This window comes from Monodelphis domestica, chromosome 4 (genome assembly GCF_027887165.1).
Source record: "Monodelphis domestica isolate mMonDom1 chromosome 4, mMonDom1.pri, whole genome shotgun sequence".
NCBI lineage: Eukaryota > Metazoa > Chordata > Mammalia > Didelphimorphia > Didelphidae > Monodelphis > Monodelphis domestica.
In genome coordinates this window covers 91,094,691-91,108,494 of record NC_077230.1, presented here as the reverse complement: position 1 = coordinate 91,108,494, position 13,804 = coordinate 91,094,691, and the positions used below count along the sequence as shown (strand labels likewise).

The 13,804-nt window shown below is 39.0% G+C and overlaps 1 protein-coding gene across 2 annotated transcripts in view; it reads left to right on the top strand.

Annotated features, from left to right (window-relative positions):
• HEG1 (heart development protein with EGF like domains 1) overlaps positions 1-13,804 on the top strand; it is a 132,894-nt gene that overhangs the window by 62,580 nt on the left and 56,510 nt on the right. For both annotated transcript variants that reach the window (XR_008911132.1, XM_056793572.1), the window contains exons 6-7: positions 10,076-10,345; positions 11,934-13,268. Coding sequence is in view for 1 of the 2 variants with exons in the window: in XM_056793572.1 (XP_056649550.1) it covers positions 10,076-10,345; positions 11,934-13,268 (1,605 nt within the window). In the remaining variant the exon portion in view is untranslated. The remainder of the gene's footprint in view (positions 1-10,075; positions 10,346-11,933; positions 13,269-13,804) is intronic.

The window sequence follows — 13,804 nt, the reverse complement described above, 5'->3', positions numbered from 1 at the left end:
ATTAGAGTGTTCATTTAGAGTCTCTCCTCTGTCATGTCCCCTCAACCTCTGTATTCAGGCAGTTGCTTTTTCTCGGTGTTTCCACTCCCATAGTTTATCCTTTGCTTATGAATGGTGTTTTTTTTCTCCTGGATCCCTGAAAGTTGTTCAGGGACATTACACCGCCCCTAATGTAGAAGTCCATTACGTTCGATTATACCACAGTGTATTAGTCTCTGTGTACAATGTTCTCCTGGTTCTGCTCCTCTCGCTCTGCATCACTTCCTGGAGGTTGTTCCAGTCTCCATGGAACTTCTCCACTTTATTATTCCTTTTAGCACAATAGTACTCCATCACCAACATATACCACAGTTTGTTCAGCCATTCCCCAATTGATGGGCATCCCCTCGTTTTCCAGTTTTGGGCCACCACAAAGAGCGCAGCTATGAATATTTTTGTACAAGTCTTTGTGTCCATTATCTCTTTGGGGTACAGACCCAGCAGTGCTATGGCTGGGTCAAAGGGTAGATATTCTTTTGTCGCCCTTTGGGCATAGTTCCAAATTGCCCTCCAGAATGGTTGGATCAGTTCACAACTCCACCAGCAATGAATTAATGTCCCTACTTTGCCACATCCCCTCCAGCATTCATTACTTTCCTTTGCTGTTATGTTAGCCAATCTGCTAGGTGTGAGGTGATACCTCAGAGTTGTTTTGATTTGCATCTCTCTGATTATAAGAGATGTAGAACACTTCTTCATGTGCTTGTTAATAGTTTTGATTTCTTTATCTGAGAACTGCCTATCCATTTCCCTTGCCCATTTATCAATTGGAGAATGGCTTGATTTTTTGTACAATTGATTTAGCTCATTATAAATATGAGTAATTAAACCTTTGTCAGAGGTTTCTATGAAGATTTTTTCCCAATTTGTTGTTTCCCTTCTGATTTTAGTTATATTGGTTTTGTTTGTACAAAAGCTTTTTAGTTTGATGTAGTCAAAATTATTTATTTTACATTTTGTGATTCTTTCTATATCTTGCTTGGTTTTAAAGCCTTTCCCCTCCCAAAGGTCTGACATGTATACTATTCTGTGTTTACCCAATTTACTTATGGTTTCCTTCTTTATGTTTAAGTCACTCACCCATTTTGAATTTATCTTGGTGTAGGGTGTGAGGTGTTGATCTATTCCTAGTCTCTCCCACACTGTCTTCCAATTTTCCCAGCAGTTTTTATCGAATAGTGGATTTTTGTCCCAAAAGCTGGGATCTTTGGGTTTATCGTATACTGTCTTGTTTTCCCCCAGTCTATTCCACTGATCTTCCTTTCTGTTTCTTAGCCAGTACCAAATTGTTTTGATGACTGCTGCTTTGTAATATAGTTTGAGGTCTGGGACTGCAAGGCCCCCATCATATGTGTTTTTTTTCATTATTTCCCTGGATATCCTTGATCTTTTGTTCTTCCAAATGAACTTTGTTATGGTTTTTTCTAAATCAGTGAAGAAGTATTTTGGTAGTTCAATGGGTATGGCACTAAATAGATAAATAAGTTTGGGTAGGATGGTCATTTTTATTATATTGGCTCGTCCTATCCATGAGCAGTTAATGTTTTTCCATTTGTTCAAGTCTAGTTTTAGTTGTGTGGCGAGTGTTTTGTAGTTGTGTTCATATAGTTCCTGTGTTTGTCTTGGGAGATAGATTCCTAGGTATTTTATTTTGTCTAAGGTGATTTTGAATGGGATTTCTCTTTCTAGTTCTTGCTGCTGAGCTGTGTTGGAGATATATAGAAAAGCTGATGATTTATGTGGGTTTATTTTGTATCCTGCAACTTTGCTAAAGTTGTTGATTATTTCAATTAGCTTTTTGGTTGAATCTCTAGGATTCTTTAAGTAGACCATCATGTCATCCGCAAAGAGTGATAACTTGGTCTCCTCCTTGCCTATTTTAATGCCTTCAATTTCTTTATCTTCTCTAATTGCTACTGCTAGTGTTTCTAGTACAATGTCAAATAGTAGAGGTGATAATGGGCATCCTTGTTTCACTCCTGATCTTATTGGGAATGCATCTAGTTTATCCCCATTGCAGATGATATTAGCTGTTGGTTTTAGATATATACTGTTTATTATTTTTAGGAATGACCCTTCTATTCCTATGCTTTCTAGTGTTTTTAATAGGAATGGGTGTTGTATTTTATCAAAGGCTTTTTCTGCATCTATTGAAATAATCATGTGGTTCTTGCTAGTTTGCTTGTTGATGTGGTCAATTATGTGGATGGTTTTCCTAATGTTGAACCAGCCCTGCATCCCTGGTATGAATCCTACTTGATCATGGTGAATGATCCTTCTGATCACTTGCTGGAGTCTTTTTGCTAGTATCCTATTTAAAATTTTTGCATCTATATTCATTAGGGAGATTGGTCTATAGTTTTCTTTCTCTGTTTTTGACCTGCCTGGTTTTGGAATCAGTACCATGTTTGTGTCGTAAAAGGAGTTTGGTAGAACTCCCTCTTTGCTTATTATGTCAAATAGTTTGTATAGTATTGGGGTTAACTGTTCTCTGAATGTTTGATAGAATTCACAGGTGAATCCATCAGGCCCTGGGGATTTTTTCTTAGGAAGTTCTTTGATGGCTTGATGGATTTCAATTTCTGATATGGGATTATTTAAGAATTCTATTTCCTCTTCTGTTAGTCTAGGCAGTTTGTATTTTTGTATATATTCATCCATTTCTCCTAAATTGGTGTATTTATTGCCATATAATTGGGCAAAGCAATTTCTAATGATTGCCTTAATTTCCTCCTCATTGGAGGTGCTGTCCCCCTTTTCATCTTTAATGCTGTGAATTTGCTTTTCTTCCTTCCTTTTTTTAATTAGATTGACCAGTACTTTGTCTATTTTGTTTGTTTTTTCAAAGTACCAGCTTCTTGTCTTATTTATTAAATCAATAGTTCTATCACTTTCGATTTTATTAATTTCTCCCTTAATTTTTAGGATTTCTAATTTGGTTTTCTGCTGGGGGTTTTTAATTTGATCGCTTTCGAGTTTTTTCAATTGCATTTCCAATTGATTGATCTCTGCTCTCCCTTGTTTGTTAATATGAGCTTTCAGGGATATGAATTTGCCTCTGATTACCGCTTTGGCTGCATCCCAAAAGGTTTGAAAGGATGTTTCGCCATTGTCATTTTCCTTGATGAAATTATTAATTGTTTCTATGATTTCTTCTTTAGCTAAACGGTTTTGGAGTATCATATTGTTTAATTTCCAATTGGTTTTAGATTTGGTTTTCCATGTACCATTACTAATCATTATTTTTATTGCCTTGTGATCTGAGAAGGCTGCATTCATTATTTCTGCTTTTTTGCATTTGTGTGCTATGTTTCTGTGACCTAATGTATGGTCAATTTTTGTGAATGTGCCATGTGGTGCTGAGAAGAAGGTGTATTCCTTTTTATCCCTATTTATTTTTCTCCATATGTCTATTAATTCTAATTTTTCTAAGATTTCATTCACTTCTTTTACCTCTTTCTTATTTATTTTTTGATTTGATTTATCTAAATTTGATAATGGTTGGTTTAAGTCTCCCACTAGTATGGTTTTATTGTCTATTTCTTCCTTCAATTCGCCTAGTTTCTCCATTAGAAATTTGGGTGCTATATTATTTGGTGCATACATGTTGATTAATGATATTTCCTCGTTGTCTAGAGTCCCTTTTAACAAAATATAATTACCTTCCCTATCCCTTTTGATCAGGTCTATTTTTGCATTGGCTTTATCAGATATCATGATTACCACTCCTGCCTTCTTTCTATCAGTTGAGGCCCAGAAGGTCTTACTCCATCCTTTAATTCTGACCTTGTGGGTGTCAACCCGCCTCATGTGTGTTTCTTGAAGACAACATATGGTAGGGTTTTGGATTCTAATCCATTCAGCTATTCGTCTACGTTTTATGGGTGAGTTCATCCCATTCACATTCAAAGTTATGATTGTCATTTGTGGACTCCCTGGCATTTTGATTGCCTTCCCTAATTCTAACCTTTTCTTCTTCAGCTCTACCTTTTAGTCCAGTGATTTACTTTGAATCAGTCCCCCTTGTCCCCTCCCTTGATGTTTCCCTTTTTAGTCCCTCCCTTTTTGTTCCCTCCCCCTCCCCCCTCTCTTTCCCTCCCTTTTTGTTCTCCCTCTCCCCCTCCCCCCCTTGGTTTTTCCTTCTCCTTACCCTTGTTGGGTAAGATAGAATTCAAGATCCCAATGGATCTGGATGTTTTTCCCTCTCAGAGTTGATTTCCCTGAGATTGAGGTTTAAGTAAACCCCCCCCCCCCTCTCTTCCTCTCCTTCTTATAGGAGTTTTCTTCCCCTCCCCTTCCCCTGTGAATCTTTGTGTGAGAACCATTATTCTATTTGGTCTTTCTTTACCCCCTATTTATACATTACATTTTCCCCACATATTAGTATACATAGGTTGATATAAATGTAGTCCTTATAGAAGAGAGTTTGAGTAAAAGAAGATAACATTTTTCCCCTTTCCTTAATATTTACCTTTTCAGGTATTCCTTGCTCTTTGATTTTCGGTATCAAACTTTCCACAGAGCTCTGGTCTTTTCTTTGCAAAAAGTTGGAAGTCTTCTATTTTGTTGAATGCCCATACTCTCCCTTGGAAGTATATAGTCAGTTTTGCTGGGTAGCTGATTCTTGGTTGGAGACCCAGCTCTCTTGCCTTTCTGAAGATCATGTTCCATGCCTTACGATCATTCAGCGTAGAACTTGCAAGGTCTTGTGTGACCCTGATTGGCATTCCTTTATATCTAAATTGTCTTTTTCTGGCTTCCTGTAGGATTTTTTCTTTTGTTTGATAGCTTTGGAATTTGGCAATTACATTCCTGGGAGTTGTCTTTTGGGGGTTTAGTGTAGAAGGTGTTCTGTGAGCTCTGTCAGTGGATGTATTGCCCCCTTGTTCTAGAATCTCTGGGCAATTTTCTTTGATTATATCTTGTATCACCATGTCCAGTTTGGTGTTTATTTCTGGCTTTTCTGGGAGTCCAATTATTCTTAAATTTTCTCTTCTCCCCCTGTTTTCCAGATCTATCACCTTGTCGGTGAGATATTTTATGTTCTCTTCTAATTTCTTGGTGTTTTGGCTTTGCTTTATTAGTTCTTGCTTTAAAGCCTGGTTTTCTTTTACAGTTTGGTCAAACTGGTTTTGTAGATGTGTGAATTTCTTTTGCATCATTTCCCACTTTTCCTCCCAGAGGGCTTCCATCTTTTTGGTCCTTTCTGATTCAAATTCTTCATGGGTTTGTGGAGAGTTTCTATTTCCTTTGGAAGATTTTGGAGAATTTTCTTGTATATCTTCTTCTATCTGCTCTGTATTTTGTATTTTGGCTCCATAGAATGTGTCCAGAGTCGCCCCTTTCTTCTTATTTTTCTTGGTATTTTGGGGCTTCTGTGCTTCTGTGGAGTTTGTCATCTCTGAACGTGGAGGATTGGCTTTTCTTGTCTTTGTCTGGTGATCCGAGGCTTTAGTCCTGGGCAGATGTTGGTTCTATGAGCGTTCCCTGGGTTAAACTGAATATGCCTCACTGGAACTGGAATGGAAGGGTCGGACCACGAGGCCACACTCTCCCCCTGGCTCGATTTCCGGAAGTTGCCTTCAGAATCCCTGGCCGTGAGGCTGTTTCGTAGGCCTGTGGGGGGATGGGCTGCCGCTTCCCCAAGCTCCGAGAGCACAGACTTTCACTGAGACTTGGATAGCAGGATCCAGCCTGTGTGGCTGTCTTGCCCGCCCTGAGGGTTGCTGTTGTTTTGACCAGCTCTCTGCAGCGGAGGCCCCAGGCAGTAACTTTCACCGGGACCGACCAGCTCTTTGCAGCGGAGGCCCCAGGCAGTAACTTTCACCCGGACCGACAGGCTCTTTGACCGACCGGCTCTTTGCAGCGGAAGCCCCAGGCAGTAACTTTCACCCGGACTGGGACTTGGGTAGAAGACCCTGAGGGTTGTTGTTCCTCAGACCCTGCTCTCTGAGCCCGGCGGCTGCCGCTTCCGGGAGCCTTGGACTCTGCGCTCCTACCCCTGAGGTCCGAGGGATCTCGGGTTCTGGCTTTTAAGGGGAGCCGTACCTTTTGAACCGGGTCCAGGTCCAGGAGGAGGGTTCCCAGGGTCTGTGCTGTTGATCGTTTTGAATTTCGGCGCCTTAGGAGCTTCTAGTTTGAGATCGGTCGGGAAGGGTTTTCCGGAGATCTGAACTTCAGCTTTCTCTAAGCCGCCATCTTAACCGGAAGTCCCCGGCTATCAATTTTAAACCATCATGAAACCAGGGCAGTAGTTGTCAAAGTAGTTGTCAAAAATTCCCTGGGGGAATTCAACAATTTCCGTAGTAATGCCAAGATAGTCAATAGCAATGGATACAACCCACTTAAATAAAAGCTCTTTGGGGAGAAGTGTCCTCAGTAATTTTTAAGATCATAAAGGGCTCTTGAGACCAAAAAGTTTGAGCACTGCTGAATTAGGATATCTAATCTCCACCTTTAGAGGCAGCTTAGTGTAGGTGTAAAAATTAAAATTAATCACAAATAATAAAAATATATTTAAGAGACTTATTAATGATCATTGGAAATAAAGGGATAAAAAGGTAACAAGTTAAAAAATCACATGCCCATGGTTAACCTATGTTCTCAAAAAGCCTGCTTACCATCACAGTCGCCTGACCAAGGAAAGAGGCCAGACCAGAAACCCACTGAATTTATCCCTCTGTCTATAGGAAGTATGTAATGACAGGAAGTCAGTGGGCTCCTGGGAAATGCAGTTTTTAGGGTAACAGATTGGAGAGAAAGAGCCAGTCTTGAAGGGGGAAACTAAGTGGCTCTGTGGATGGAGAGTGAGGCCTAGAGATGGGAGGTCCTGAGTTCAAATTTGGCCTCAGACAGGACACTTCCCAGCTGTGTGTCCCTGGGTAAGTCATTTAATCCCATTTGCCTAACCCTTACTACTTTTCTGCCTTGGAACCAATACATGGTATTGATTCTAAGATTGAAGGTAAGAGTTAAAAAAAAAAACAAAAACAACCAACCCTGGTGTTAGGAAGACTTGAGTTTAAATCTCAGCCTAGGCAGCTTGGTAGATAGAGTGCTGGACCTAAAGTGAGGACGGCCCGAGCTCAAATTCTGCCTTCCATTCTTGTTAGCCGTAGGGGCCACGTAGATCCTGGGCAGGTCTGCCTCAGTTCTCTTACTCATAAAATAAGAAAAATGATCATACTTATGGAGTATAATAATATATTATTATCATAATGCAATATTAATTAATCTTATATTTACATTGTTATACATATAACATTTATTATATTATTTTATTATAGTAATTATAATTAATCAAGTAGTTAAAACAACCTGTCAGAGTTATTGTAAAGATCAAATGAAATTAGGTACTTTGTAAACCATCAAATACTACGTTTCCTATTAGTATTGACTATTATCCATACTGGCTGGTGACCTTGGGTGAGAATTTTGTTTACTACCAAACAATATAATCAATCAGTCCATCGACAAGCATTTATTAAGTGCCTCCCAGCCTCTGTGTAAGGCACCAGGGAGAAAAAGATAGAAATATTTTCTATAATTTAACTAGGCAGCCCTGCCCTACTTCAGTTAGAAAATGCCTTAATATGGTAAATCTGTCTTTGTAATTTTCAGTTGAATGGGCACCATTTACTTAGACATAAATGTTGGAAACAAAAGTCTGGATTTATATTTATAATATTGTATTGGCATGTAAATATGAATAAATATGGCACATATTTATATATAAGATAGTATTTGTAATAAAAGGAGTGATATAATAAAAGTAGTATTTATAAAAAGAACTGTGGGAGTAGAGATGCAGAAGAAAAGCATGATCAATCATGTGGTCTGATGGGCACATGGTTGGGGAGTTTGACTTTATATGATCACTCTATTGCAAATATTAATAATATGAAAATAGGTTTTGAACAATGATACGTGTAAAACCCAGTGGAATTGCTCGTCAACTCAGGGAGGGGGAAGGGAAGAGGGGAGGGAAAGAACATAAATCATGTAACCATGGAAAAATATTCTAAATACATTAATTAATTAAAAAATAAAAAATAAAAATGAAAAAGTATGATAAAATGCATTTTACTGTACAATCCCAGAAGTTCTATTTATAAAATTTATATTTTATGATATATCTATGAAGATATATACTATGTAAGTATATAATTTATTATACATCTATTTGCAAAAAATAGTGTATTAACATTTTAAAAAATAGGGTATGATAAAAATATCATTTCAAATGGTAAAATCCCAAAGATTCTATTTATGAAAATTTATATTTTGCTATGTATCTATTTTGTAGATATATAATACATATTATATACCTATTTAATAAAAAATAGTGTATTTAAAAACCAAAACAATTGGTGTGTAATAAAAATAGCATTAGTAAAATTATCAGAGGTTCCTAGTTGACAAAAATCCGTAGGATTTTACTTGTAGGACCTCCTGCTTTCTGTGCCCCATCTTTTTTGGCGTCTCTGTTTTCAGTACTGTTATTCCTAAGTGTATCCACACCTCTTAGTGCCCAAGCCAACACTACTCTATGATTAAGTTGCAGAGCAGATGCTGACCTGCATTGATCAAAGGGAGTTTCCTCCCTAGGATTTCCTTAGACCAATGAAATCCCAGCTCCAGAGCTGTGACTGTAGTCCATGCCCACCAAAGGAAGCCTACCTTTATATTTGACAATTTTCATCTCTCTGGACACAGTGGCAACTCTACAATATTTGTTTACATCATTTCTCTGCCCTCGATTCCTATACAGACCACTCAAACCAAAGGATCTTTGGCATAACTAATTCCTTGTCAAGTACCCAATTTTTGCTGAAATGTTCAAGCAGATGTTTGAGGAGATGATTTAAAAAAAACTACCAACCCCATTACGATGTGACTTCCCTGCCTTTTCTACATAAATTATGCCTCCACACTGGAGTATTAGTATTTCTTTCTTTTTGTAACTTTTTCCCCAATTACATGTAAAAATTTTGAGTTCCAAATTTTCTCTCTCACTTCCTTCCCTCTCCCCTCCCTGAGATGGCAAGCAATTTGATATTGGTTATGCATATGCAGTCATTTAAAATATATTTCCATATTAGTCATGTTGTGAAGAAAACAGGTCAAAATATTTTTAAAAATAGAAAAAAGCTTTGATTTGCAACTGATTTCCATCAGTTCTTTCTCCAGATGTGGATAGCATTTATCACAAGTCCTTCTGAATTGTCTTGGATAATTGTATTGCTGAGAATAGCTAAGCCATTTACAATTGTACTATATTGCTCTTAATGTGCATACTGTTTTTCTGGTTCTGCTCACTTCACTTTGCATCAGTTCATATAAGTTTTCCCAGCGTTTTTTTGAAAGCATCCTTTTCATTGTTTCTTCTGGCACAATGGTATTCCATCACGATTATATGCCATAACTTGCTTAGCCATTCTCCAGTTGATGAGTATCTCTTCAATTTCCAATTCTCTGCCACCACAAAAAGAATCAAAACGATTTTTTTTGTACATATATAGGTCCTTTTTCTTTTTCTTTGATCACTTTGGTATATAGACTAAGTAATGGCATGGCTGGGTAATGGCATGGCTGGGTCAAAGGGTATGTACAATTTTATGGCCCACTATAGCCCATCTCCAGAATGGTTGGATCAGTTTACAACTCTACCAACAGTATTAGTGTCCCAATTAGTAACACTAATTTTTTATCAAAGGTCCATGAAAATAATATATAATTTTTTTCCCATCCAAATTCATGGACACCCTGTAAGCTATCCACAGCTCCCTTGGAGGTCCATGGACTCTGCTTAAGAACCCTGACCTAATTCAACCCAAAGGTTTGGGATCTCTAAACCTGTTAACTTTAAAAGTTTCAATCTCTGATTTCTCCTTTATAGCTAAAATGTTCATTTTGATTTTCCTCATAGCCACCCTTCAATGGAAACCCTTTGAAAAGGCTTAGAACTCCTCTGCTTTCAGAGTCAGATACTGTTATCTCCTAAGTTGATCTCTCTCCTCTTTGATTCCCATTCCAGACACTAAAGGCAGCCATGAGCTGGGGATAAGTCCAGGTTCCGAAGAAAGCACTTCCAGTTTTCTTCATCCCAGTCCGGACACCTCAGCTACCTCCTCTAGGAATGGAGAGAGGACATTGCGATCTCTTGCCAACAGCAGCCTGCCTTCTGGGGGAGGAGAGCATTCCACAATGTTTCTCCGTGGCACAGAGGGTACCACTCCTCACATGGGAGTCATGGACACCACAGGCTTGGTTTCAGCTTCATCAGATTCATTGCAGACTCAAAGAGGTATAGTCTTTTCTCCAGGATCATTGCCTTCACATTTCTCTGAATATAAATATAAGATATTTGTTATTTTTAGAGTATATAAACAATATAAACAAGAGCGATTAAATATATTCATATCGATTTAAGATTATACTATAATTTATTAATTATAATATTATAGATTTATTGTATATTATATAATTATAAAATAAATAATATCAATATAATATTATTATATTATTATATTCATACATTAAATATAAAACTTTAATGTTTGGAAACACTTTTACCCATATTTTTTCATTTTGAGCTTTACAACAATACTCTGAGATAGGTGCTGTTATTGTTCCCATTTTAGAGATGAGGAAACTGAGGTAGAGAAGTAAAAAAAAATTAGCCCAGGGTCTTGCAAGTAGGAAAGGTTAATGGTGGATTCATACTCAGGTGTTTCTGCTTCAAGTTAGTTTTTGATCCAGGAAAGAATCTTGTAAGTTTTGTATGAATAACCTCTCATAGTATACCCAACCTAATGGTGATAGTGATGTGATCTCAAGAATTTATGTCATCACAATGATAACTCGAACCATGAGCTTTCAGATTTCTTTTTTTACTTTAGACCTTTACTTTCCATCTTAGAATCAATATGATATTTTGGCTCTAAGGCAGAAAGAGAGGTAAGGGAAAGGCAAATGGGATTAAGCGACTTACTCAGGGACACACAACTAAGAAATGTCTGAGGCCATATTTGAACCCAGGACCTCCATCTCCAGGTTCTGCTCTCTATTCATTCATGTACCCTTGAGCTAAAAGGAAAGCTGCCTAAGAAAAGAAATTGGCCCTTGGCACTTCTTTGTAAGGACCTGGCTCTGATTCTTTGTTATCATAATTTCTTCTGATGCCTCCAGAGTTTAGGAAAGGAGAAATCAGAATTGGAAGCCAGAGGAAAAAAGAAAGTTGGCCGAAGTGGGTGTTCTCTTGCCTTTCCCAGCTGACTCTGGTTCTAAGAGTTTTGACAGTCATTAGTGATCAATTCACCAAAGAAGAATGTTGAGCATTAACTGACTGTCAGTGATTTATCAAATATATTTTTCTGGTTGTCATATCATTTATTTCATGAAATCATAGGTTTAGAGCTGGAGTATTTATCACTTCTACTTCACCCAACACTATCAGCTGCCCAACATCAGCCTTCTCAGTAGCAGGGATTTATAGACATGTGTCACACCCTTTCTTTTAACATCTGAGGAAAATGAGGCACAAAGAAGTTAAATAATTTGCCCAGTCACATGGGACTGAGGAAGGATTTAAATCCAATTTCTCTCATGGCTCTAAGTCCATTTTTTTTGTATCAGTTGTTTTTCTCTCACCTTTATTTCCAAATATATCCTTTCCTGTCCTCTACCCACTGAGCCATCCATTATGGCAAAAAAAAAAAAGTGAAAAAAATCACAGAGACCAAGTATGACAGTGTATGCAGCGTTCTAGATATACCTATCCTCCTTCATTTCTACAAAGGAGAGAGGTGGATTTCAACTTGGGTGATAATATTTTAAAATCATGGAAGTTCTGACTTGTTTGATTGACCTAGTTTTGATTCTTGCTGTTTTAGCCACTGGAAGTAACCATGGACCAATAGGCAACACAAATATAGGCAAACGGATATCTGACTACCATACAGACAGCACATATATTTCATCAACCTTCACCAAAATAAAGGACAGAACATTATTGTCCATTACAAATAACAGCACATCTCCAGACATCACTAAAAGCTCAACCGCCTACAACAGAACCTCCAGCTCCTCAGCTATAGCACATTCTTCTTCTTCATCTTCTGCCCTGACCCAAGGAACCAACATATCATCAAATGAAGGGGAATTTGTCTTTCCTTCCACTGAACCACTGGTTGTGAGTTCTTCTGATTTACCAGCATACACATCTACAGTCAGCGTTCCTCCTAACACGTTCGTATTTCAGACCTCAGAATCGGTGTCCACCGATGAATCTTCTTCATCTTCATCGTTGCCACCTTTGCCATCCCCGTCCGTGTCACAGCTGAGTCAACCAATTTCTTCAACTCCATGGCCGACAATGGCATCTTCCCCACTCTTGTTTTCCGTGGCTGAATCCTCCAAGCCCTTGACTTCCTCACTGTCACCTTTATCAACTTCCTTGGCAGAATCCACCCCAGATCCAGTTTTATTCCTACAGTCATCTTTACCGCACTTGTCATCTACCTCAGTCCTCCCCAGTGGTGATCCCCAGACAAGAGAGTCCTCTGTAACCTCGGCTGATACCCTGATAGGTGTATCCACCACCGTCCTTCACGGTAGCTCATCCACAGATCAACAGAATCCGAGTGTCCCCTACCCGGAGAAGACCAGTGTGGGCTCAGACTTACAACCCCCAAGCCTTCCACCAACAGACTCACCCGAAGTACTAGGTAATAAGTCTACGTCCGAGGTCCCTTTGGCCCCCGTCCCAACAGAGCCTTTCAGAGAGCCAACCCTCCTGGCCACCAGAACCAATGCAGCCCAACCATCACCAGCGATGACAACCACAACTCATGCAACCACTCAGCCTTCAACAGTTCCAACTCCAATGAGTCTTCTCACAACCGTGAAAGCGACAACTGAGAGAACCATTCTGCCCATTGGACCCAGGACCATAATGCCTCTGAGAACCACTGAAAGTCCTTCCACCACCAGGGCCAGCAGAGTGGAGACAGAGGCCACCACTAAGTCAGTCCCCACCATTGGGATAGCCACGTCTGTGCAAGAACGAAGCTCAAGAATGGGAGGTCAAAAAGAGACCACTCCTGCTATCCATTTCCCTGTGGTGTCATCTCCTTCTCCCCTCACTGCCAAGCCTTCTCCTTCTACACCCTTGAAGTCAACCACTGTGGTACCACCGAGACCAATGATGACGTCGCCTCCAACAACAGGTAACATTCACCCTCAGGAGCAGTCACTAGCGAGTATAGAGAGAGTACACATTCTTTGCTTGGTCTTGCGTACATTGGAAGTGCAGAGATTTGATGGTGTCCAAGGACTCTGACATTTATGAGCCTATCCATCCATCCATCTATCCATCCATCTATCTATCTATCTATCTATCTATCTATCTATCTATCTATCTATCTATCATCTGCATTTTGTACCTCTGCCTTGTTTAAGTCTACCAGGGCACTAGAAATCAAATTGGGATTTGTTTTGGAGGAGCCACTGAATTGTTCATTCATTTAATTTCAGGGATCAATTCGGTGGAGGGCTCTTTGTAAAGATTTTCTTGGGGAGTGATTGCTGGTCATTATCTGTCTTAGCAAAATAAAATGGAGCAATAAGTTATGACATTTTTTACACATATAGAAGAATTAAGTATGAGAGTGGAAAGTGAAGAAGGGTCATCCCAGTTATCTATTTTCTCAGCTCCTTCCCTCAGACTTCTACTACAGAATGGGCTCACTGTTACTAATTCGGT